Genomic DNA, 27,322 nt, shown 5'->3' with positions numbered 1-27,322 from the left:
GCCGTTTTTTGATCTCACGTGGAGTGAATCAAACTGGCTGAAGACTGGCATCTGTGATGCTGGAGACCACTGGGAGGCCGAGATTGATCATCCACTTGGCATTTCTGCCTGAAGATTACAGCAAATGCTTCAGCCTTATCTTCTGCACTGATGTACTAGGCTCCTCCATCACTGAGGATGGAGAAAATTTGTGGAGGCTCCTCCAGTGAGCTGTTTAATTGTCCACTACCATACCATTCATGACTGGATGGACAAGACTACAGACCTTAGATCTGATCCAGCAGCATCGGCGGAGAAGAAAAGAGTTGACGTTTCAAGTCCTCATGACTCTTCAACAGAACTAAGTAAAAATAGGAGAGGGGTGAAATAATAATTTCACCCCTCTCCGAGTTTTACTTAGTTCTGTTGAAGGGTCACGAGGACTCGAAACGTCAACTCTTTTCTTCTCCGCTGATGCTGCCAGACCTGCTGAGTTTTTCCAGGTAATTCTGTTTTTGTTTTGGATTTCCAGCATCCGCGGTAGTTTTTTGTGTTTAGATCTGATCCGTTGGTTGTCACATCGCTTAGCTATGTCCATCACTTGCTGTTTATGCTATTTGGCACACAAGTAATCCTATGCTGCAGCTTCACCAAATCGACACTTTTCAGGTAAGCCTGATACTGCTCCTGGTATGCCCTCCTGGACTCTTCATTGAACCAGTGTTGATCCTCTGGCTTAATGGTAATGGCAGAGTGGTAGATAGGCCAGGCCATGAGGTTACAGATTGTGTTTGAGTACAATTCTGCTGCTGCTGACGGCCTAGAGCATCTCATGGTTGCCCAGTGTTGCTACATCTCTTTGAAATCTATCCCATTTAGCACAGTGGTAGTGCCACACAGCATGATGGAGGGTATCCTCAATGTCAAGACGGGACTTAGTCTCCACAACGATTGTGCAGTGGTCACTCCTACCGATACCTGTCATGGGCAGATACAGCTATGGCAGGCAGGTTAAGTTTGTGGGGATGAGGTAAAGTACGTTTTTCCCTGGTTAGTTCCCTCACCATCTGCTGCAGACCCAGTCTAGCAGCTATGTCATTTAGCACTCAGCCAGCTTGGTCAGTAGTGGTGCTACCTAGCCAATCTTGGTGATTGAAGTCCCCCACCCAGAGTACATTCGACACCCTAAGTGCTTCCTCCAAGTGGTGTTCAACATGGAGGAGCATTGATTCATCAGCTGAGGGAGGGCGGTACGTGGTAATCAAGAGGTTTCCTTGCCCATGTTTGATCTGATGTCACGAGACTTCATGGGGTCCGGAGTCGACGTTCAGAACTCCCAGGGCAACTCCCTCCTGACTGTCGACAACTGTGCCGCCACATCTGCTGGGTCTGTCCTGCCGGTGGGACAGGACATACTCAGGGTTGGTGCTGGTGGTGTCTGGGACATTATCTGTAAGATATGATTCCATGAGGATGACTATGTCATGCGGTTGCTTGACTAGTCTGTGAGACAGATCTCCCAATTTTGGTACTAGTCCCCAGATGTTACCAAAGAGGACTTTGCAGGTTCTAGATTGCCATTGTCGCTTCTGGTGTCTACATCGATGCCAGGTGGTCCGTCTGGTTTCATTCCTTTTTTGTGACTTTGTAGCGGTCTCATGAAGCTATTAATGTATATGATATTGTTGGAAATTACTTTTCATCATTGAACCAGGGTTGATCCCCTGGCTTAATGGTAATGGCATTTAAAATAGAGATTTAGTCTGAGAGTGTCTTTTAACTGGGTTAAAGCCAGCTAGTCTGAGTGCTTTGATGTCTACTAGTTTTGAGATCTAAGAGCAGTAGAGTGCATTGGCATTTTGTTGAATACAACATTCAAGGGGAGTGAAATCTGGCACCTAGCTAGCAAAGACCAAGCAATGTCTATATTACTAATAAAATTGGGACTATGAAAAGGGTTTTATTGTTAGAAGAGGCTGATCAAAGGAGCTGGTAATACAATGAGAATTTACATTCAAAGAGATGTGCTGGGTATAACAGACGGCAGTTGTGTGTGTGCAGAGCACAGGCATACAACATCAAAACCTGTATGCCTACCACGCTGTCTGCAAAGGAACCTCATTTTGAATTTGTAAGGTGAAAATGCTTTGCCTGGTTCTGCTTAAAGTCAATAGGTCACCTTAGTGGAGATTAGTTGGGAATTTGTTAGAAGTTATGACAGTAGTAATTTGTAGCCACACGTATATGTTTAACTTGTGTAAATTAATAAATGTCTCATGTAATTTGACATAAAAACCTCTTCAGAACTTGTTTTTTCCCAAATTCAGAGTTGCATCACAAACATACCAAATGAAAATATAGGTTATGACAATTAAAGATTCCCTCTGCGATTTTTAAATAACTCAGCTTTGCCAAATGCTCTGTCATAACAAGCAGTTTGATACAACTGAATGGCTAGAGCATTTCAGAGGGCATTCAGAGTCAGCCACATTGCTATGGGCCTGGAGTCACGGAGGCCAGACTGGGTAAGGGCAACAGATTTCCTTCCCTAAAAGGACATTAGTGAACCAGATGGGTTTTACAACAATCAACAATGGTCCTTGGTCATCATGATTGAATTTTTTGAGGTGACCAGGTGTGTAGATGAGGGTGGTGCAGTTGGTGTAGTGTATATGGATTTCAGCAAAGCCTTTGACAAGGTCTCACATGGGAGACTTGGGTAATTTGATAAGGTGGATTCAAAATTGGCTTAGTTGTAGGAGACAGAGGGTGATGACAGAAGGATGCTTCAGTGACTGGAAGCCAGTGTCGTACTACAGGGATCCGTGCTGGGTCCCCTATTATTTGTCATTTATATCAACGACATAAATGACTATGTGGGAGGTAGGAATAGTAAGTTTGCGGATGACACAAAGATTGGCTGGGTGGTTAACAGTGAGGTTGAGTGTCTTGGGCTAAAGGAAGATCTCGATGGGATGGTCAAATGGGCAGATAAGTGGCAGATGGAATTTAACCTGAAAAGTGTGAGGTGATACACTTTAGAAGGAGTAACTTTACAAAGAAGTATTCAATGAACGGCATGACGCTAGGAAGTTCTGAGGAACAAAGGGACCTTGGCGTCTGTGCCCATAGATCCCTGAAGGCGGAGGGGCATGTTAGTGGGGTGTTGAAAAAGGCATATGGGACACTTGCCTTTATCAATCAAGGCATAGATTACAAAAGTAGGGCGGTCATGTTGGAGTTGTATAGAACCTTGGTGAGGCCACAGCTGGAGTACTATGTGCAGTTCTGGTCGCCACATTATAGGAAGGATGTGATTGCACTGGAGGGGGTGCAGAGGAGATTCACCAGGATGTTGCCTGGGATGAAACATTAAAGTTATGAAGAGAGGTTGGATAGACTTGGGTTGTTTTCACTGGAGCAGAGAAGACTGAGGGGCGACCTGATAGAGGTGCACAAGATTATGAGGGGCATGCACAGGGTGGATAGGGAGCAGCTGCTCCACTTAGTTGAAGGGTCAGTCACAAGGGGACTGAAGTTCAAGGTGAGGGGCAGCATAAGGAGAAAAACTTTTTTACCCAGAGGGTGGTGGTGGTCTGGAATGCGCTGCCTGGGAGGGTGGAGGCGGGTTGCCTCACATCCTTTAAAAAGTACCTGGATGAGCACTTGACACGTTATAACATTCAAGGCTATGCGCAAAGTGCTGGTAAATGGGATTAGGTAGGTAGGTCAGGTGTTTCTCACGTGTTGGTGCAGACTCGATGGGCCGAAGGGCCTCTTCTGCACTCTGCGATTAGACTTTTAATTCCAGATTTTTATTGAACCTGGGTCCCCAAAGGACCCTGGGTCTCTGGATTACTAGTCCAGTGACAATACCACTACACCATTGCTTCCCCATCAGTTTAATACTATCAGTTACGTACAGGCCAATATTGAGTTAATATAGTGCTGTTGCCCTGGAGGAGATTCAGCATGTCAGTGTTACTATTCGTTATCAGTATCATTTCAACTCATCTCTTCATCCATAACACATGCTGGCACTAAGCCAGGAATATGCAGTAACGTTTACAAATGGGCATCTATTCAAACATAAAAGCTGCAGGAACACCCCCAAAGAAACCTCTCCATCCCGACTGTTAACACTGTACTTCCCAAATTACTTTCCCATGTGAGCGAAGTTCAACACTTGGAAAACTGACATAGACCCAGGCACCAACAAAAAAGATACAACAGCAATAAAGAAAGATTCTGAGCATTCAGTATTACATTTCCAATGTTATAGATCATAGATAAAAATGTAAAGTCATGCAATTTTGTAGGTTTCAGTTAAGTTCTCCATAATAGACGGTGATAGAGGTCTCAGTGAAGCCCCCTCTCCTTCTGGCTCAGGTTAAATCATGCCCAATGCCCCTTTTAAAGAAGGGCACATGTTCACATTACGCATCCTCCCCTGCCTCACATAAAGATGGCTGCCGTTAAATCAGCCCTGCCGAGCGAGCAACCAATCCCAGTGGATGTAGCAGGCCGGCCAACCAAAGAATGCTTTCACTTCCCTCAATTTAGTCTACTGCATTCGCTGCTCCCAATGCCGTCTCCTCTGCATTGGAGAGACCAAATGCAGACTGGGTGACTGCTTTGCTGAACACCTTCGGTCTGTCCGCTAGCATGACCCAGATCTTCCTGTCGCTTGCCGTTTCAACACACCACCCTGCTCTCATGCCCATCCTTGGCCTGCTGCAATGTTCCAGTGAAGCTCAACGCAAACTGGAGGAACAGCACCTCCTCTCCCGATTAGGCACTTTTCAACCTTCCGGACTTAACATTGAGTTCAACGGCTTCAGATCATGAACTCTCTCCTCCATCCTCACCCCCTTTTTTCTAATAATTATGCTATTTTTTTCGATATATATTTTTCTTTTCCCACCTATTTCTATTATTATTTTCAAAGTTTATTTCCATCCATTGTTTTATCTCCACCTTTTAGCCTATTTCAATCCCTACCCCCCACCCCACCACTAGGGCCATTTGTCCCTTGCTCATCCTGCTTCTTACCCTTAATGTCACCATTAGCACATCCTTTAGCTCATGTCACCACCGTCAACACCCCATTGTCCTTTTCTCCATGACATCTTTGGCAATCTCTCCTTTGCCTCCACCTATTACTGGCCCTCTATCCAGCTTCACCTGTCCCACCGCCGCCCCGCATCCCCCCCCCCAAACAGCTTATATTTCACATTTCTTGTTCTGATGAAGAGTCCTATGGACTCGAAACGTTAACTGTATCCTCTCCGCAGATGCTGTCAGACCTGCAGGGCTTTTCTAGCAATTTTTGTCGATTTCCAGCATCCGCGATATTTTGCTTTTACCTTAATGAATATATCAGCCCGGCCGAGCGAGCAACCAATCCCAGTGGATGTAGCAGCCCGGCTGACCAATGAATGCACAGTCCGCCGAGCGAACAACCAATTGCAGTGGATGTAACAGCCCGGCCGACCAATGAATGCACAGTCCGCCGAGCGAACAACCAATCGCAGTCGGAGAACATCCTCTCTCCTCACCGTCCAAGGGCCCAAACACTCCTTTCAAGTGAAGCAGCATTTTACTTGCATTTCCCCTAACTTAGTCTACTGCATTCGTTGCTCCCAATGCGGTCTCCTCTACATTGGAGAGACCAAACGTAAACTGGGCGACTGCTTTGCAGAACACCTACGGTCTGTCCGCAAGAAAGACCCAAACCTCCCTGTCGCTTGCCATTTTAACACTCCACCCTGTTCTCTTGCCCACATGTCTGTCCTTGGCTTGCTGCATTGTTCCAGTGAAGCCCAACGCAAACTGGAGGAACAGCACCTCATCTTCCGACTAGGCACTTTACAGCCTTCCGGGCTGAATATTGAATTCAACAACTTTAGATCTTAAACTCCCTCCCCCCATCCCCACCCCGTTTCCTCCCCCTCCCTTTTCTTTTGTTGTTTTCAATCATTTATATAGATTTTTCTTTTCCCACCTATTTCCATTATTTTTAAATCTACAACTAATACCTTGTCAATCTTTCCACCCCACTCCCACTAGAGCTGTACCTTGAGTGTCCTGCCATTCATTCTTAATTAGCACTTTTCTTAGATAATATCACCACCTTCAACACCTCTTTGACCCTTTTGTCTGTGACATCTTTTGATTATCTGCTCCTATCACTGCTTGCTTATCCCCACAACCACCCCACCCTCAACGTCTCTCTCCCCCCGCCCCCCACCTTAAACCAGCTTATATTTCACCTCTCTCCTAACTTTACTTAGTTCTGCCGAAGGGTCATGAGGACTCGAAACGTCAACTCTTTTCTTCTCCACCGATGCTGCCAGACCTGCTGAGTTTTTCCAGGTAATTCTGTTTTTGCAACCAATCCCAGTGGATGTAGCAGCCCGGTTGACCAATGAATGCACAGTCCGCCGAGCGAACAACCAATCCCAGTGGATGTAGCAGCCCGGTTGACCAATGAATGCACAGTCCGCCGAGCGAACAACCAATCGCAGTGATGTATCACCCCGGCCGACTGAGGACGAACACCCTCCCTCCCCCCAAACTCGGTGCTAATGCGGCACCGACATGTCGGTTCTGCGGTTACACGAGATGGTCACAAAACCTCCCCGTCCACCGCCAGGTTTATCGCTCCCTTCGAGCAGGTAAAGGGAAGGGTCGGACCGGACACCGGCTGGGCCTTGGTAGCGGTGCCGGTTTGATTCTGAGGAGGACGGGGAGAGGGGCTCACAAACACATCCAGTGGGAAACTGTGTAACCGGATTGACTCCGACTCAGTCCTGACTCGGCTCCGACAGTTTACACACACACACACACACACAAACTCAACCAACTCCAGCAACATTTCCAACTCCCGGTTACCGGGGATCCTCGGCTTCCCATCCACATTTTACATCCTTACCTCCTGCGTCCATCAGCCTAATGGAGAGGCTGAGGTAAAGGAGGCGGAGGAGCAACATGACAGTAAATCCCGCTCCCAGTTTATCCACAAATCTGCAGCGCTCATACATAGAGACACCTTCCAGTCGGAGCGGCTCTCGGACTGGCTGCAGACCAGAGGCTTCAGTCTGATCCACTTCGAAGCTAAACACAATCTGCTGCCACTGAACAGTCACCGGGGCAGCAGCTCAGCGCGAATGAGACGTCGCCGAGGAGGCTTCCCGTTTGTCAGCAACACCCCGCCTCTCCCGGCCACCAAGCCCCTGCTCCTCTCCCGGTCTCTGCTCGGCCACCAAGCCCCGGCTCCTCTCCCGGTCTCTGCACCGCCACCAAACCGCCGCTCCTCTCACAGCTTCTGTGGCGCCGCCAGTCTTTATAGGGAGCATTGCACAGTAGAGCGCATGCGCGCTCATTAATACTCACACGCTAAACAGCGCCCCCATTAAACACAAAAGTAAAGCAGAATTACAGGGGAGGGGGTGGAGAGATGGGGGGGTGGAGAGATGGGGGGGTGGAGAGATGGGGGGGGTGGAGAGATGGGGGGGGTGGAGAGATGGGGGGGGTGGAGAGATGGGGGGGGTGGAGAGATGGGGGGGGTGGAGAGATGGGGGGGGTGGAGAGATGGGGGGGTGGAGAGATGGGGGGGGTGGAGAGATGGTGGGGGTGGAGAGATGGGGGTTGGAGAGATGGTGGGGGGAGAGATGGTGGGGGGAGAGATGGTGGGGGGAGAGATGGTGGGGGGAGAGATGGTGGGGGGAGAGATGGTGGGGGGAGAGATGGTGGGGGGAGAGATGGTGGGGGGAGAGATGGTGGGGGGAGAGATGGTGGGGGGAGAGATGGTGGGGGGAGAGATGGTGGGGGGAGAGATGGTGGGGGGAGAGATGGTGGGGGGAGAGATGGTGGGGGGGGAGAGAGATAGGGGGGAGAGAGATAGGGGGGAGAGAGATAGGGGGGAGAGAGATAGGGGGGAGAGAGATAGGGGGGAGAGAGATAGGGGGGAGAGAGATAGGGGGGAGAGAGATAGGGGGGAGAGAGATAGGGGGGAGAGAGATAGGGGGGAGAGAGATAGGGGGGAGAGAGATAGGGGGGAGAGAGATAGGGGGGAGAGAGATAGGGGGGAGAGAGATAGGGGGGAGAGAGATAGGGGGGAGAGAGATAGGGGGGAGAGAGATAGGGGGGAGAGAGATAGGGGGGAGAGAGATAGGGGGGAGAGAGATAGGGGGGAGAGAGATAGGGGGGAGAGAGATAGGGGGGAGAGAGATAGGGGGGAGAGAGATAGGGGGGAGAGAGATGGGGGGGAGAGAGATGGGGGGGAGAGATGGGGGGGGAGAGAGGGGAGGGAGGGAGGGGGGAGGGGGGGAGAGGTGGTGGGGGGGAGGAGGTGGGGGGGCGGAGGTCGGGGGGGGGGGGGGTCCATCTTGTTTCAAACCCATCCAGGATTACAGGCGTCTCCGGGACATAAAACGTTTCTCGGACTGCTGTTCCCGTCGCATTCTGAGATCCACACTCAGTGCCATGCACCGCCATATGAACACACTCAACCTCTCCCTCCAGCAGCACCGCCACACCCTTTTTCAAAGCTGCGCGTGCCCCCAGTTTCATTTTTTGCCCACATTAAACAACTCACCCAACCTTGAATCATAATTTCTTTCACAAATCTAAAATGCTCCTTACAATTGCACCTCTGCTTTAATAGCGAACACTAATCTCCACAAACTTTGCTAAAAATCATAGCCTGATAAACCAAAAAAAGGTTGAAGTCAAAACCAAGTAGGTGTAGAGGTAAAGCCCTGGGCCTCACAAACCCAAGAAATTTGTTGCCATTTTGGGGATACACGGAAATTAAGCTATCACTATTTATGAGGGTGGATTTCTGCACCTGGACAAGTATGTTTGCAGTGAATCCCGATTGGAACCCACCTTGCGTTGGCAGGAGTTATACAGTGTATATACAAACCCAGGCAAATTCTTTTATTCATTCTTGGGATGTGGGCGTCACTGGCTGGGCCAGCATTTATTGCCCATCCCGAATTGCCCTCGAGACGGAAGTAGTGAGCTTCCATCTTGAACCGCCGCAATCCCTGTGGTGCAAGTACACCCACTGTGCTATTAGGAAGGGAGTTCCAGGATTTTGACCCAGTGACAGTGAAGGAACGACGATATATTTCCAAGTCAGGATGGTGGGTGGCTTGGAGAGGAACTTGCAGGTGGTGATGTTCCTATGTGTTTGCTGCCCTTGTCCTTCTAGATGGCAGTGGTTGTGGGTTTGGGTTTGGAAGATGCTGTCTGAGCAGCCTTGGTGAGTTGGGGGAGTCAGGTGTTGAGTTACTCACTGCATAATTCCTAGCCTCTGACATGTTCTTATAGCCACGGTATTTATATGGCTAGTCCAGTTCAGTTTCTGGTCAATGGTAACCCCCAGGATGTTGATAGTATGGGCATTCACCGATGGTAATGCCATTGAATATCAAGGGGCGATGGTTAGATTCTGTCTTGTTGGAGATTATCATGGCCTAGCACTTGTGCGGTGCGATTTGTTATTTTCCACTTGTCAACCCAAGCCTGCATATTGCCCAGGTCTTGCCGCATCTGGACATGGACTGCTTCAGTATCTAACTCACTCATCAATGACAAACATTCTGCTATTCTTTGCACTTTAAAAAAAATAGATAGTCAAACACTTTTTTATTACACAATCTGTAGTTTTGGTAACAATAACTGAGAACATAATGCCTAACATTAGATGTGATTCTGCGATTGGACAGTATTTGCTGAACAATGAGATGGAGGAGCATAAGTAGACATACAAAGTGTCCATTGAAAGTAACCTCAAACTGTGAACCTGCAAACGCATGGAACATCAAGGATCTGTAACGTGTGTCACACTGCTCTTAAGAGACGATAGATACCTACACAACTACATATGGGCAAATGAATCATCACTGGATGTGGGGCCTCCAGAGTTAGAAAATCTCAGACCCCCTCAAATCAGATTGATTAGCCAATGCATCCCCTTTTATGACACTCTTTACAAAAAAGGTCAGAAGGCAATTTACTGTAGTACTGTCAATGTATCATCAACAGTGAATGAAATCCATTTACTGAAACTGCCACAAAATGCTAATGTTGTACCACTCAAATTGAAATGCAAGCTTGTTTTCAAAAGGGACAGCGCATGCACCAGTACATGAGACCAAAGTCATGGAGGCTCTCAGATGGCTCAAACAAAACAACACATTGTACAAGGATAAAGTCTTCTGTAAGGATTGGGAGAGCCAATGGGAAAATGCCGAACTATAGAAAATAATAACTCATTGACCATTCAAAATTATGGCTACAATTCAACCAGATGATGTACAACGCACAGATGGACCACTAAATACCATTGACATGTTCTTTACAACCTTCATTAACTGTGTCAAATGATTATCACTGTTTGTGGTCTTTAGCAAGGAACCATAAATATAACAAAATCGATATTCCCGATGATAGAAATTGTTTTTTTCATGCAGTTTCTGTCTTGCTAGCTGCAACAATTAAAATAGATGGATTTGGACAAAGACTTGTACACAGATTAGCCATGGTCTAAGAAACATTGATCAGTTTTTGACTGAGATCAGTATACACAGTTTACCATCTGTGAATTTTTGAAGGATCCTTTAATTCTGTCCTATCAGTCTTTGTTACGAAGTCCATAAAGATCCAGATCATTGCCATCACAAATAAACAAAATTTGAAAAGTCTCTGGAATATTGAAGAACACCTGATTTTAAAATTCTGTTGAATAAAATGTTATAATGAATAATTGAATAAATGTAATAATATAGTTTAACACTGAGTGCATACCTCCACCATACTTAATGTCCTTTTCATTTGTCCTTGTAAATGTTTTACACACCTTCCTCAGGCTCTTGATAATCTTTTTAATATTGTGGAGATCAGAAATGCTCAAGCATGGACTAACCAAGATTCTATAAGTTTACCAGAATTTCTTTTGTTCAATTCTATCCTTCTAGAAATAAGTCCCAGTGTGGGGTTTGTTTTTTCTTATGCTCTCGTTAACCCTGTGATCATTACTTGCAGAACTTGTAGTCAGTGACTCTAAAGGGGATGCAGGAGCACAGGTACCTGGGTGTACATGTACACAAGTCATTAAAAGGTGGCAGGACAAGTTGAGAGAGCAGTTAATAAAACATACAGTATCCTGTGCTTTCTTAATAGGGGCACAGACTACAAGAGCAAGGAGGTTATCTTGAACTTGTATAAGACACTAGTTAGACCTCAGCTGGAGTGCACACAGTTCTGGGCACCTCATTTTTACAAAGGATGTGAAGGCATTGGAGAGAAGAAGAGGTTTACGAGAATTATTCCAGGGATGAGAAACTTTAGTTATGAAGGTAGATTGGAGTTGTTGAGACTCTTTTCTCTTTTGGAGAAAAGGTGGCTGAGGGAAGATCTCATTTAAGTATTCTAAATCAAGGGGGACCTGGATAGAGCAGATAGGGAGAAACTATTCCCAGTGGTGGAAGGATCGAGAATGAGGGGGCACAGGTTTAAAGTAACTGAGAAAAGAAGCAAAAGCGATATGAAAAAAAAAACTTCACACAGCGAGTGGTTAGGGTCTGGAATGCACTGTCTGAGTGTGGTGGAGGCAGCTTCAATCAAGGCATTCAAGAGGGAATATTGATTATTTGAAAAAAAAATGTGCATGATTATAGGGAGAAGGTAGGAGAATGGCACAAGGTGAAATGCTCATTCACAGAGCTGGTGCAGACAACAGGCCAAATGGCCTCTTTTTGTGCTGTAACAATTCTGTGATTTCTCTCTTCTCCCGGATCTTCTGTTGCAGAACCCCACTTAGACACTGACTTTCCAACGAACATGTGGCCTTCTTATTCTTCCCACTAAAATGTACGCTTCACACTCATCTATTATCTGGCACTTATATGCGCATCTTGCAAGTTTATTAACATCTTCCTTGTTTTGTTGAGGTGCTGCACTGTATGAACTGCATCCCTTACAATTTCAAAATTTGCGGAATGCATTACTTTTAATTCCCAACCCAAAATGTAATGGTAACAACACCAATCCCATCTTTTGCCAGAGTAACTACCTTTAACTCCTACAATGTTTCCTGTTAGCCAGCTTGCTATTAATTCTATCACTCTCAAACACGTCAAGGAATACTTATAACGGAAAGATAGGAGATCGAGGCAGCATTTATACTTCATCTCTCGTGTCTCGCACCCCCATGAATTGGTTCCCTCTTACCACACCCCGTTCACCCTCTGCCTTTCGGCTCCCCTACAAACCAACCTGCCTTTCACATCTTCCACAGAAATTCCTCCACAACAGATACTGGTAATAAACTAAGAATAAACTGAACTTTGAAGGGAACCAAACACAAAATAAAGGCAATAACATTTTCAAATGGAATTCCGCAAATAAGAACTGCTCATCCTGACTGTTAGCACCAGTCTCCTGATAAAGTGCAGGCTGGCCTTACTCCAATCCAACTCAGGAGTGTACACAACACAATAACTGACCGGCCTTCTGGAAATAGGCATCCCAGCCCGCTATTGCCGCTATTTTGATTACATTTCCTCCAGCAGCTGGATTCTCTGCTGACGATCTCTTAAGCCCCTTTCCTATTCAGGTTCATATCTCCTGTATCATTCAGCCCAATCCTGGGTGAAGCTTAAAGGAGGCCGAGGGACAACATGTCAACAGGTTCAAAAAAACTGAAATTGTTATATTTATTCAGAAATGAAAAGTGCACACGGTTTCAGCTTCTTCAAATCCGAGGATTTGTAAGTGGAAATCTAACGATATGTATCCAACTGGGTTCAACTGAACCATGCTAAGCCCAGTGTTCTGGCAAGTCATATAATTAGGGCAGTAGAGAGGGCTCTACACTATATAGTGGGCGGGGGGAAGGATCATATGAGAGGAGACGTGGTAAATTAAAGGGAAACGACAAGGTAATAGAGCAGGGTAGCAATTTGAGTAATGGTAACCAGTATGGCAGGAAGGGACAAGGGTGTACCAGCAGATAAGGCCAGAGATTACAAAAATGGTAGAAAAGATAAATTAAAGGCTCTGCATCTGAATGTGCGCAAGATTCAGAACAAAATTGAGGAATTGTCAGCACAAACAGAAGGCAATGTGTATGACCTGATGGCCAGTAGTTGGTTGCAGGGTGCCCAAGGCCTCGACCTGATTGTGAAAGGGGATTTGACCCTTCAGAAAGACAGGAAGCTGGGGACAGGTGGTGAGGCAGTTCTGTTAAATATGGATGATATTCCTACAATAGAGAGAGACATGACCTTAGCTCAATAAATATGATGCAAAATCAATTTGGGTAGAGATAAGAAATAGGAGAACTAAGAGGTCACTTGTGGGAGTAGTTTATAGGCCCACTAACAGTTGTTACACTATAGGACAGAGTACATGGTAAAAAAAATAAATGGCGTGTGTAAGAAAAGGACTGCAATAATCATGTAATCTACATGTAGGAAGGATAACTTGCTGCAATTTAGAGAGCCTTGGCAAGACTGCATCTGGAATATTGTGCACAGTTTTGGTCTCCTTATCGAAGGAAGGATATACTTGCCATAGATGGAGGCAACAGAGGTTCACCAGACTAATATAAAAACAAAAAACTGCACATGCTAGAAATCTGAAATCAAAACAGAAAATGCTGGAAATACACAGCAGGTCTGGCAACAACGAGAGGGAAACAGAGTTAACGTTTTGAGTCCATGAGACTTCTTCAGAGCTGGAGAGGTAAAAATGTGATGGGTTTTATGTTGTTGGAAAGATGTGGTGGAAGATGGTGTGCAGCAGGTGGAGCAAAATGGGAGATCAGGAGAGATTAAATGACAAAGAGAGTAGTAATGATAGTATTAGAGACCAAAGCAGATGTTAATAGCAGCAGAATGATTAGCCCTGTCTGAAGCAAGATAACAATGCATTAGTAACAGAACAATGGTCAGCACTTTCTAAAAGCAAAACATGACAAAAAGATACAGACTGGCATTAGGGGCCGGGTGGGGGAGGGGTATTGAAAAAAAAATCCAAGTGGAGGACAGAGTTCATGGTCTGAAGTTGTTGAACTCAATGTTCAGTCCAGAAGGCTGTGAAGTGCCTAAATCGGAAGATGAGGTGCTGTTCCTCCAGTTTGCTTGACCTTCACTGGAACGTTGTACAGGCCGAGGACAGAAATGTGAGCATGACAGCAAGATGGTGAATTAATACGGCAAGCGACAGGAAGGTTGGGATTATGCTTGTGGACTGAGAAAAGGTGTACCGCACACCAGTCACTCATTCTGTTTTTAGTCTCCCCAACGTAAGTAACGAATGCAAAAGACTAAAGTGAATCAAATCCAGAGAATTGCTGCTTCACCTGGAAGAGGTGTCTGAGGAGAGTGGTGGTAAAGGGACAGATGTTACACCTCCTGCAATTTCATGTGAAGATGCTGTGGGAAGGGGATGAGGTGTTGGGAGTGACAGGAGTGTCACAGAGGGAATGGTGACACGGAAGTGTCGGTGCTACCCTGCTTCGGAGTAAAGTTGAAAAAGCCATTTGACAGCTAAAAATAAAGTCCTCGGAGCAGATAGAATCCCTGCTGAAATTCTCAAAACAGCAGAGATACCCTCCCGGCCCAGTTGCACAACCTCACATCCCTCATCAGGCAAGAAAAGCAGATGCCAGGGATCGAAGGGACATTGTGATCAGGGCTAGATTCAAGAAAGGAGACAAGTATAATTGCAGTAACTACAGTGGAGTCTCCCTGCTGTCTGCCTCAGAGAAAATCATTACAAGAACCCTTCTCAACCGCCTCCTCCCAGTGGCCAAGAAACTCTTTCCAGGGTTGCAGTGTGGCATTCGCCCACAGACAATCATCACTGTGGGGCAAATTCAACAAGTGTAAGGAACAGCACCAACCGCTGCATATGGCCTTTTCTGACCTCACAAATGCCTTTGACTCTGTTGACCATGAAGGCTTATGCATTATTGTCCTCCTCAAATTTGGCTGTGCTCAGCAATTTGCTACCACCTCTGCCTATTCCAGGATGACATGGAAGCCACGATCCTCACCAACAGAGCCACCACAATCCTTATCTCAGTGAAAACTAGAGTCGAACAAGGTTGTGCCATTGCATAAACTCTCTTCTCCATTTTCCTCGCTGCAATACTATGCCTCACCTGAAGCAATTTACTCAAATATGGAGATAATCTACAGACTAGACAAGAATCTGTTCAACCTACAACACCTTCAATCGAAAACTAAGACCCCCTTGAACATCATACACACAGCTTCAGTATATAGATGATGCTTGTGTGTACGCTTAATCAGAAACTGAGCTCCAGGTCATTGCTCACTCCTTCCCTGATGCATTCAAGTACATTGAGCTTTCACTAATCACCCAGGAAACTAAGGTTCTATTCCAACCAGCTCCCACAGCAAAACACATATCCCCACATCCATTAAGGTGGACAGCGAGATTCTGGAAAATGTGAATAATTTTCTGTACCTTGGGAGCATCCTCGCGACAAAGGCAGACATAGAAGACAAAATTCCTAATCACCTCCAATGTGTCAGCTGGGAAAAAGAGTATTTGAGAAGCAGGATCTCAAATCTGAGAGTAAGGCAATGATTTCCCAGGTAACAGTGATCCCTGTGTCATATGAGCTTTGGAGACTTGGACAAGCTGTAGCAGACATCTCCTTAGCAAGATCCTCCAAATCAGGTAGCAAAAAAGGCCAAAAGCAATTGCCTCTCCTCTGCCAATTGGACCAGCATTGAGACACTAATAACTCAAAATCAGCTCCACTGGCAGAACATGTCATTCATATCCCTGACACCAGGCTCAATACCATTCAAGAGATAATTTAACAATGGAGAGCAGGACTCAATTCTTCCTTATGTGGTCTGGCCAGGTCTGGCTAGTTATGGGGAAGCATCTGCAAACTTGTTATTGAGGACAGAATAACTGAGCGCTTGGATAAATGTTTCAAAGTGACGATCTACAGTTTATAGGATTACATAGGATGTATGGCACAGAAATAGGCTGTTCCACCCATCCAGGCCATGCTGGTATTTATGTTCTACTTGAGTCTCCTCCCATCTTTCTTCATCTAAAGATATTGTTATAACCCTCTTTTCCCTTCTCAAAATGGATCCATAATATTTTCCTCAGCCACTTCTGTGGCACCGAGTTCCACATTTTCTTTGCTCTTTGGGTAAAGAGGTTTCCTATGAATTCCCTGTTGGATTTCTAGGTGATTATCTTATATTGACGGCTTCTAGTTATGCATCTCCCCACAAATTCTCTGTGTATCCACTCAATAAAATTTTTCATATTTTAAAAAACTCTATTAGGTCACCCTTCAGCCTCCTTTTATCAACATTTACTGGCTGAGTTTATTGTCTCCTTCCTAATAGTGAGACCCACGTATTTCAGGTCTGGATCATGTTGAAAATCTTCACTGCACCTCCTCCTCTGCTTCTTTATCCTTTTTATAATACGGCAATCAGAACCATACATGGTACTAAGCGTGGATCAACTAAGGTTCCATGCAGGGTCAGCATAACTTCCCCTACTTTTTAATTCCATCCCTCCAAAAATAAAACCTAGTATTGGTTTGCTCTGTTTATGGCCTCAATAACCTGTGGCACAAATTTTAAGTGAATGGTATATTTGTAGTTCTGAGATCCCTTTGTCCCTCTACCCTGCCTAGCTTTGAAGCTTCAAGGTAATAAGTGACTTTCCTATTTTTCCTATCACATTGCGCTGACTCACATTTATCCGTGTTGAGCTTCATTTGGCAATTATTTACCCATTCTGCAAGTATATTAATTTCCTCCTATACTACAGTCTTCCTCAGTATTGACTATCCACACAATTTCAGCTTAAGTACAAATTCTGCTTTTGGTTCCAAAGTTCAAATCTTTAATGTAAATTGTGAACAGCAGTGGTCCCAGCCCTGATCCCTGTGGAACACCACTTCCCACTTTCTACCACTTAGTGATTACCCTTTATTCCCAATCGCTGTTTTCGGTCATGAAGCTATAGCAACCCATTATACCACTTGGGTCCCCTGACTCCACATATGCTGACCTTATTCATTATTCTGTTATGGGGAACCTGATTGAAGGTCTTTTGAAAATCCAAATAAATTACATCAACTAGCTTACTACCAGTTATAGTTTGCATTACTTATTACTTCTCTTTAGCTCTGAGGAAGAGACATACGCACTTGAAATGCTAACTCTGTTTCTCTCTCCACGGATGCTGCCATGTCACAGTAGGAATTTTGTCTACAGTTCTGGTCACCACATTACAGGAAGGACATCATTGCTCTGGAGAGAGTGCAGAGGATATTTACAAGAATGTTGCCAGGGCTTGAAAAATGAAGCTATGAGGAGAGATTGGATAGGCTAGAGTTATTTTCCTTACAACGAAATAGGATAAGGGATGACCTAATTGAGGTGTATAAAATTATGAGGGGCCTAGACAGGGGAGACAGAAAAGACTTATTTCCCTAGCTGAGGGATCCATTATCAGGGAGCATAAATTTCAGGTGATTGGTATAAGGATTAGAGGGGACATGAGGAAAAACTATTTCACCCAGGGGATGGTGGGCAACTGGAATTCAATACCTATGTTGGTGGTTCAAGTTGAGACATTCAACTCATTTAAAAATAGGATTTGCATCTGAAGTGCTGTAACCTACAAGGCTACGGACCAGGTGCTGGAAAGTGGAATTAAAATGAGTCGCTAGTTTCTTTTTCTTTCTTGGCTAGTACAGGCAAAATGGTCTCTTTCTGCACCGTTACATTTCCATGGTTTTACCTGATGAGTTTTTCCAGCATTTTCTGTTTTTATTTCAGATTTCCAGCATCTGCTATTTTGCTTTCATCATTACTTATTACTATTCGTTGCACATAGACCAACACCAAGTTATTATATTACTGTTGCCTCACTGGAGAATCAGCATATTAACAGCATTATTATTCATTCTCAGCAATATTTCAATTAATTAACACTGGTTATTGGCAGAATTCAAGTTCAAGTTCCTCTCAGCTTGTGACTGCTCTTTGCAAACGCATACAAATCACTCCTGGCCTTTGGTTTTCCATCTAGCCCATACTCTGCCTTTGGTTTCTCCTCTTCAACCTGTGACAGGTGGTTTTGCCTTCCCCTTTTTCTAAAACATTCATCCGTAACAGATGCTGGCTCTAAGCCAGGAACAAAGATACTTAGCTACAGAGTAGTCAACCCAAGGCAACAAATGGCACCTAACCAAGCATGAAGCTTACCCCTTTCCATCTTTACTGTGAGCACAGTACTTCTCAAATTATTTTCCCATGTGACCCAAGTTTAACACTTGAAACTTAACATGATCCCAAGCGGCATTAAAAATAAAACAGCAATAAAGCTACATAGTAACATTCAGACCATCATTAAAATTCACATGTTATAGATCAGACATAAATACCTGTGTCTTAACAGTACTTTGGAAATGTGTTGTTACCGGTAGAGTATCTCAAATCCAACTACTTAAAAACTGAATAATATTCCCCCACACTCCATGCGGCACAATGAACCTTGACCCCATCCAGCCCAGCTCAGAAGAGTTCGATGATTTGCTGCATCACTACGGTGGTGTGCTGAGTACTAATCGTCTTTGCATGTCTGACGTGATAGCAGTCTTAGAGGAGTCCTCTCTCCTCCTACTTCATGACCCAGATTAATTACACCCTGCTGCACATTGCCCCTTATAAAGATGGGTGCGTATGGACCCTGTTGCACTTGTTGCCTGCTTTACATAATTTCCAGGTGCTGGAAAGTGGAATTAAAATGAGTTGCTAGTTTCTTTTTCTTTTTTGGCTAGTGCAGGCACAATGGTGTCTATCAAGATGGCAGCAGTGAACATGGCTCATCACTGGATGAACCCACCCCACTCAGTTGGTACAAACAAGGGACCCATAGATTTTTATTCAGGGTTTGTGGCCTGCACATTATGATTAAGGAGCCTCCGCACTCGCAAATTTGCTCAATGGGACAGCCTTACACCTTTCAGTGACCTGATTGCCCATTCTGTCAACATGTGCCGAGTGACTAACCAGGAACTTACATGGATGTGCTGGTGTGAAGGCTGTGTATGCTGAAGTACGTTGAAACTAAGTGTAATATTTGAACCCTTTGCGGGGAAATCATAGTGAGAGAGTGGGAAAAGGAGAGGGAGGCAGAGAAAGAAAAGGGGGGAAGAGAGTGAGAGAGACAGTAGGAAATGGGAGAGGGGAAGAGAGTGAGAGAGAAACAGAGTGGGAAAGGGGAGAAAGAGTGAGGAGAGAGTGCAAAAAGCGGGACAATGAGAGAGACAGGGTGGGAAAAAGGGGAAGTGAGACAGAGTGGGAAAGGGAGGACAGTGAGAGAATTGGAAAGGGGTGATGGGAAGAAGAGTGAGAGGTTGAAAGGTTGAGACACTTATTTTTTCATGGGATGTGGAAGTGGCTGGCAAGGTCAGCATTTGCTGCACATCCTTAATTACCCTTGAACTGAGCGGCGTGCTAAGCTATTTCATAAGACTCACACATTATTGCAGGTCTGGAGTCACATGAAAACAGACACCAAGTAAAGACGGCAGGTTTCCTTCCCGAAAGGGCATTTAGTGAACCAGATAGGTTTCTATGGCAATCAATGATAGTTCCATGGTAACCATTACTGAGAGCAGCCTTATATTCCAGATTTTTATTTATTCAGTTTAAATTCCATTTGAATCCATGTCCCCAGACCATTCGCCTGGATCTCTGGATTACTAATCCAGCGACATTACCACGATGCCACCATCTTTCCCGAGAGAGAGTGAGAGTTGGAACAGGAGGAAGGAAGCATGGGAAAGGGAGTGAAAGGGAAAGGGAGTGAAAAAGAGAAAGAGAGCAGTGATGAGGAAATGCTGGTGGACAGGATGAACTGAACTGAAATGAGTCCCTATATAATTTGTAATCAACCCCAGTGAAGGTTGGGGGTTTGGGGATGTGTTTGGCAGTTATCCTCAATAAGATGGGCAACAACTCCCTCAGAAGAGATGGACGAACTATAATAGAAAATGCCAGAGATAAACCCAGATCATCAACGATTAGAGTTTTTATTGTAATCCATGGTCAGTGCTGCATTAAAAAAAATGAAAGGAAGCAATAGATATACCAATCATAAAAAGGAGTTGCAAAGGATCCAGCCTGATGTTTAGGGTGCTACTGTCTCATTTCCACAGAAAGCTGGCATCAAAATTCTGCCCATATTGGGTTTAGCTTTTTGGTTATTCTCCTTTGCAAAATAAATTAATCAGAAGCAAAATGAAGTCCTGCCTCTACCTTTATGACTCTACATACATTACTTTTGCAATATGTTAGAGGTGCCCTTGTTTTGAATTCATCCCATTTGTATTGTGGACTGAATTTGGAATTGCAACAATGAGATAAGTATTTGAACACAACTCCACACAGATGCACTTCACTGAGCGTAGGCTATCGACCTCCCCTGATGTTGCACTGCTACCCTGAATGGGTGAGTTGGAAGTGCAATGAAATTGTATTAAATTCAATTAAACAGAGAAAACTGAAGCTTGTTTTTGATCCATGATTCAAATCCCATTCCTTAAATACTGACCCTATCCCTCTCCTGGCAAAAGTCTCCAAGATTAAGCCAGTTAATGGGCAATCTTAACGTCACATTTGGCCCCGAGAGGAGCTTCCAACCTCACATTTGTGCCATCACAAAGACTGCCTATCTCCACCTCCATCTTATCACTCTTCACCCCAGTCTCACCACATCCTCTGCTGCCGAAACCCTCATACAGACCTTCATTACTTCGAGACTTGACAATTCCAATGCAATCCAGGCTGCTCTCTCACATTCTATCCTCAGGAAAACTCAAATGTTATTTGACCACATCAGAAGTTTCGATGATGATTCCAATTTTAAAAATCAAAAAAAAGTGACACTAATTAACATCAGTGCAATAATTTGATTTTTGGTCTCCACATTTCTGGAAGGATATACTACATGGGAGGCAGAACACGCGAAGGTTCTCTAAATTTTGTCCCTGGGGTGAGGGGATCGGAAGATTTGGCGCATTATTCTTACAGTTCCGCAACTCTTAGGATTTTACCCAAGTCTATTCTCGGAGAGACCAAACGCAGACTAGGTGACCACTTAGCGGAACACCTTTGGTCTGTCCGCAAGCATGACCCAGATCTCCCTGTCGCTTGCCATTTCAACACACCACCCTGCTCTCATGCCCACGTGTCCGTCCTTGGCCTGCTGCAATGTTCCAGTGAAGCTCAATGCAAACTGGAGGAACAGCATCTCATCTTCCAATTCGGCTCTTTACAGCCTTCCGGACTCAATATTGAGTTCAACAACTTCAGATCATGACCTCTCTCCTCCATCCCCACCCCCTTTCCGATCCCCCCCTTTTAAAATTTTTTATATATATATATGTATTTTTTACCTATTTCCATTATTTTTAAATGTATTTCCATCCATTGTTTTATCTCCACCTTTTAGCCTATTTCGATCTCTTCCCCCCCACCCTCACTAGGGCTACCTGTCACTTGCTCATCCTGCTTTCTACCCTTAATGTCACCATTAGCACATCCTTTAGTTAATATCACGACTGTCAACACCCCTTTGCCCTTTTGTCTATGACATCTTTGGCAATCTCTCCTTTGCCTCCACCTATCACTGGCCCTCTATCCAGCTTCACCCGTCCAAACCCCCCCTTAAACAACTTATATTTCACCTCATTTCTCTTTTTCCTTAGTTCTGATGAAGAGTCATACTGACTCAAAACATTAACTGTTTTCCTCTCCGCAGATGCCATCAGACCTGCTGAGTTTTTCCAGCTATTTTTGTTTTTGTTTCAGATTTCCAGCATCCGCAGTATTTTGCTTTATCTATCCACCAAGTCTATTCAATGAAATTAACCACAACCCAAGCCAAAACATTTAAACCTAGTGCTTTCAAAAATTACCATCCCCCATTATTTCATAACACAGTTCACGCTCAAAGCCGCTTCAGAGCGATTTCCCAAAATCCCCCCCATAAAAAATAAATTCCTACAGCTGGTTAATTTTCTAATCAAACAGAAAGAGCGATGTTCATACCCTTCGCTAAAAGGACATCTCTCGAGCAGGTTATTACAAACAGTTAGATAAAAGCAAAAAACTGCAGATGCTGGAAATCCAAAACAAAAATAAAAATACCGGGAAAAACTCAGGTCTGGCAGCATCTGCGGAGAGGAACACGGTTAACGTATCGCGTCCGTATGACTCTTTAACAGAACTAAGTAAAAATAGAAAAGAGGTGAAATATAAGCTGGTTTGGGGTGGGGGGGGGAGAGACAGTTAGAGCTGGATAGAGGGCCAGTGATAGGTGGAGATAGCCAAAAGATGTCATAGACAAAAGGACAAAGAGGCGTTGACGGTGGTGATATTATCTAAGGAATGTGCTAATTAAGCATAGACAGCAGGACAAGCAAGGTACAGATAGCCCTAGTGGGGGTGGGGTGGGGTGAAGGGAAGGGATTGAAATAGGCTAAAAGGTAGAGATACACCTCCATCCCCCACCGGGATGGTCTGATGGCTCTCCACTTCTTCCTCGAACAGAGGCCCGAACAATCCCCATCCACCACTACTCTCCTCCATCTGGCTGAACTTGTTCTCACACTGAACAATTTCTCCTTAAACTCCTCTCACTTCCTCCAAATAATAGGTGTGGCTATGGGTACACGCATGGGCCCCAGCTATGCCTGTCTCTTTATGGGGTTTGTGGAACATTCCTTGTTCCAGTCCTACTCCGGCCCCCCTCCCACAACTCTTTCTCCGGTACATCGATGATTGCTCCGGTGCTGCTTCATGCTCTCGTCTGGACCTGGAAAAATTTATTAATTTTGCTTCCAATCTCCACCCTCCATCATTTTCACATGGTCCATCTCTGACACTTCCCTTCCCTTCCTTGACCTCTCTGTCTCAATTTCTGGTGATAGACTGTCCACCAATACTCATTATAAGCCTACCGACTCCCACAGCTACCTCGACTACAACTCCTCACACCCCGCTTCCTGTAAGAACTCCATCCCATTCTCTCAGTTCCTTCGCCTCCGTCGCATCAGTTCTGATGATGCCACTTTCAAAAACAGTTCCTCTGACATGTCTTCCTTCTTCCTAAACCGAGGTTTTCCACCCACGGTGGTTGACAAGGCCCTCAACCGTATCTGGCCCATCTCCCGCGCATCCGCTCTCACACCTTCCTCTCCCTCCCAGAACCATGATAGGGTCCCCCTTGTCCTCACTCATCACCCCACCAGCCTCCGCATTCAAAGGATCATCCTCTGCTATTTCTGCCAACTCCAGCATGATGCCACCACCAAACACATCTTCCCTTCACCCCCCCAATGGCATTCCGCAGGGATTGTTCCCTCCAGGACACCCTGGTCCACTCCTCCATCACCCCCTACACCTCAACCCCCTCCCACGGCACCTTCCCATGCAACCGCAGAAGGTGCAACACCTTTTACTTCCCTTCTCCTCACTGTCCAAGGGCCTAAACACTCCTTTCAAGTGAAGCAGCATTTCACTTGCACTTCCTCAATTTAGTCTACTGCGTTCGTTGCTCCCAATGTGGTTTCCTCTACACTGGAGAGGCCAAACGCAGACTGGGTGACCGCTTTGCAGAACACCTTCGGTCTGTCCGCAAGCATGACCCAGACCTCCCTGTCGTTTGCCATTTCAACACTCCACCCTGCTCTCATGCCCACATGTCCATCCTTGGCCTGCTGCATTGATCCAGTGAAGCTTAACGCAAACTGGAGAAACAGCACCTCATCTTCCGACTAGGCACTTTACAGCCTTCCGGACTGAATATTGAGCTCAACAACTTTAGATCATGAACTCTCTCCTCCATCCCCATCCCCTTTCCGATTCCCCCCTGTTTTTTCCAATAATTTATATAGATTTTTCTTTTCCCACCTATTTCCATTATTTTAAAATGTATTTCCATCCATTGTTTTATCTCTACCTTTCAGCCTATTTCGATCCCTTACCTTCACCCCACCCCCACTAGGGCTATCTGTACCTTGCTTGGCCTGCTTTCTACCCTTAATTATCACATTCCTTAGATAATATCACCACCTTCAACACCTCTTGTCCTTTTGTCTATGACATCTTTTGGTTATCTCCACCTATCACTGGCCTCTATCCAGCTCTACCTGACCCACCACCCCCTTAAACCAGCTTATATTTCACCTCTTTTCTATATTTACTTAGTTCTGTTGAAGAGTCATACGGATTCGGAACGTTAACTCTTTTCCTCTCCACAGATGCTGCCAGACCTGCTGAGTTTTTCCAGCTATTTTTATTTTTGTTTATTACAGTCACGTCCGTTACGTCGCGTGCGCGTTCAAACCGCCCCCGCACGAGCGCGTAGATTAAAACCTCTGATTGGGCAACCGACCAACTGACGACCAGATGGCGCTGATGGGCGGGCCAATCAACCAATCGGGGGGAAGGGGCGGGGACAGCGGTGCGGCCGGGGTTTGGGTTTATCATCAACTTGCGGTCTCGGCCGTTAAAACAACATTAAAATAACTCCCGGTTAGTAGGGCCTCCCACCCGGATCCTCGGCTTCCCATCCACATTTTAGATCCTTACCTCCTGCGTCCATCAGCCAAATCGAGAGGCTGAGGTAAAGGAGGCGGAGGAGCAACATGACAGTAAATTCGGGGGAGGGGGGAGAAAATCAGAATCTAATCCGCTGAAGACGAACGTCAAGGCGAACAGGACATCACGACATCGACATCAGGTTGTTCAAATCCGACTCCCGGTCCCAGCTCATCCACAAATCAGCGGTATCGACACAGAAACCACCCCCACCCCGACCTGCTTCGCTGCTGAAGCGATCGGGATTCACTGACTGTAAGAAACAGGGCGGTCCCTGGACTGTGACTATATTGAAAACGGAAAGCTGGGGCGGTACAATAATGATGCTGGGTGCTGTCGGCTGAGTCGCACATCGCGGGCAACTTTCATAAACCGCTGGTTCGACCACAAGCGGAGCAGTGCGTCCCGTTTTTGAGCTCCGCTCCTCAGTTGACGGCTTTAGAGGGCTTTGCAGGAATGAGTTATAAGAATGGTCCCATGGCTGAAGGAGCTCAGTTTGTGTGGATTGATTGAAGCTGGTGGACAGCATTGAGGCTCAATGACTTGGATCCTCAATGTTTACAGCACAGGAGAAAGCCATTCAGGCTGCTTGGTCGGCTTTTGCTCTCTGCAAGTGCCACTCCTCTAGTCCCACTCCTCTGTGCTTTCCCTTGCTAGTTTATTTTTTTGCCTCTCTTCAGGTGCTTATCCATTTTGAAAACCACAATCGAATCGATTTCCACCACACTCCCTAGTGATGACCACAAAACCATTGCGGATTGTGGTAAGAACCCATTTGGTTCCCTAGGGAAGAAAATCTGCTATCCTGATGTGACTCCAGACCCACAGTAATGTGGTTGACTCTTTAAAACGCCCTCTGAAATGGCCTAGCAAGTTATATTGAATTACTAATAAGTCTCAAAGGAATGAAACTGGACAGACAGCCTGGCATCAACCTAAGCACCGGAAATGGCAAACTCAGCCCTGTCGACCCTGCAAAGTCCTCCTTACTAACATCTGGGGGCTTGTGCCAAATTTGGGAGCGCTGTCTCACAGACTATGTCAAGCAGCAGCCTAACATAGTCACTCTCACAGAATCATTACTTAGACACCTCCCAGACACCAGCATCACCATCCCTGGGTATGTCCTGTCCCACCGGTAGCACAGACCCAGCAGAGATAGTGGCACAGTGGTATACAGTCAGGAGGGAGTTGCCCTAGGAATCCTGAACATCGACTCTGGACCCCATTATGTCTCACGGCTCTTGTCGAGAGGGCATTTTTAAGATTCAACCACTTTGCTGTAGATCTGGAGTCACATGTTGGCCAGGCCAGGTAAGGACAGCAGATTTTCTTCACCGAAGGACATTAGTGAACCAGGTGGTTTTTTTACCAAAATCGGCAATGGTTTCGTGATCATCATCAGACTTTTAATTCCAGATTTTTAAAAAAAAATCAAATTTCACCATCTGCAGTGGTGGGATTCTAACTCCGGTCCCCATAGCATTACCCTGCGCCTCTGGGGTTACCAGTTTAGCAGGAATACTATTCCTTACCAGCATCATTTGAAATGAATTACAGGTTACTGGTGGAATTGAAGTTCCTCCTGGTCCCGAATCCCATAAATTGCTCTCCCGGCCTTTGGATTCCTCTCTACCCCACCCTTGATTTCCCCACTTGGTGGAAGCTCCTCCACAAACAGATGTTGACACGAAGCCAGAGATATTTTTTAAAAATACTGAACAATGAGGGAGGGGGGGGACCAGAGATAAAAAAAATACTGAACAGTGAGGGAGGGGGGAAAACCAATCCCAAGGTAAATACAGTAACATTTTCAAATGGCACATGATCAGACCTAAAAGCTGCAGGAATCCCCTCCAGTTTGAACACCATTTGCTCTGTTGCCCCTCTGGGGATGTAATAAACTCTGAGCCACCGCCCAGACTCTGGGGCAAAAAGGCAATAAACAGAACAAGAGTAGAAAGGAAACTCGGAGCTTCAGCTCAGACAAAGCGCCATTTTTTTTTAACAATATCTCCAACACCTTCAGCAAAAAAACAACCGCCCCGGACTCTCTGCTGTCGATCTCTTTAAACCCTTTCTCCATTCCAGGTCCTTACCTCCTGTATCGAGTGAACCGATCCCGAGGTGCAGGAGGAAAAGGAGGAGGGGGCCGGGGAGCAACATGTCGACAGGATCCAAATTGATCCGTTTGTTCCCCCAAAAGTCAAAGCGGACACGCTTTCAGCTTCTTCAAATCCGGCTCCCGGCTCCGAGCCCCCGTCTCCCGGTTCATTCACGGAGGTGGAGGAGCAGCGGCGGAGAGCTCCCCTCCATCTGCCCCCCTTCTGCAAGTGTTTGACTCCGGCGAACATTTCGACCATGAAGCGCCGGAGCTGGAAAATCGGATTTGCATAAAGGGCGGGGCTAATGCGGCAACAAATAACTTGCGGCTCGTGTTCAGCAAAAGGCATCACGTCTGATAAGGGCGGAGTGTGTATCTGAAGGACAGGGTAACGTCACCATAAACCGTAACACACACACACAAATAGGTCAAAAGTTAATGTTTCATATCGAGGTGGGATTTCATCAGAAGTGTTGAAAGATAGAAATGGAGGAGCTATTAAGTCAGTGGAAAGGGCAGGAAGAACAAAAGGGAA

General features: G+C 45.7%; 1 protein-coding gene across 2 annotated transcripts in view; it reads right to left on the bottom strand.

Moving 5' to 3' along the window:
* Positions 1 to 27,112, bottom strand: part of LOC144695748 (T-cell surface antigen CD2-like) — a 41,102-nt gene extending 13,990 nt beyond the window's left edge. Inside the window, exon 1 of one of the 2 annotated variants that reach the window (XM_078566720.1) lies at positions 26,783 to 27,112. In XM_078566720.1, the coding sequence (XP_078422846.1) occupies positions 26,783 to 26,849 (67 nt within the window). In that variant the 5' untranslated portion in view covers positions 26,850 to 27,112. Of the gene's footprint in view, positions 1 to 6,913; positions 7,300 to 26,782 lie in introns of those variants that run through there. The other variant, XM_078566719.1, reaches the window with a different exon arrangement.
* Positions 27,113 to 27,322: the final 210 nt, after the last annotated feature.

This window comes from Cetorhinus maximus, chromosome 21 (genome assembly GCF_964194155.1).
Source record: "Cetorhinus maximus chromosome 21, sCetMax3.hap1.1, whole genome shotgun sequence".
NCBI classification, from domain to species: domain Eukaryota; kingdom Metazoa; phylum Chordata; class Chondrichthyes; order Lamniformes; family Cetorhinidae; genus Cetorhinus; species Cetorhinus maximus.
Note: the sequence above shows the minus strand (reverse complement) of the source record. Positions and strands in the feature narration are given on the sequence as shown.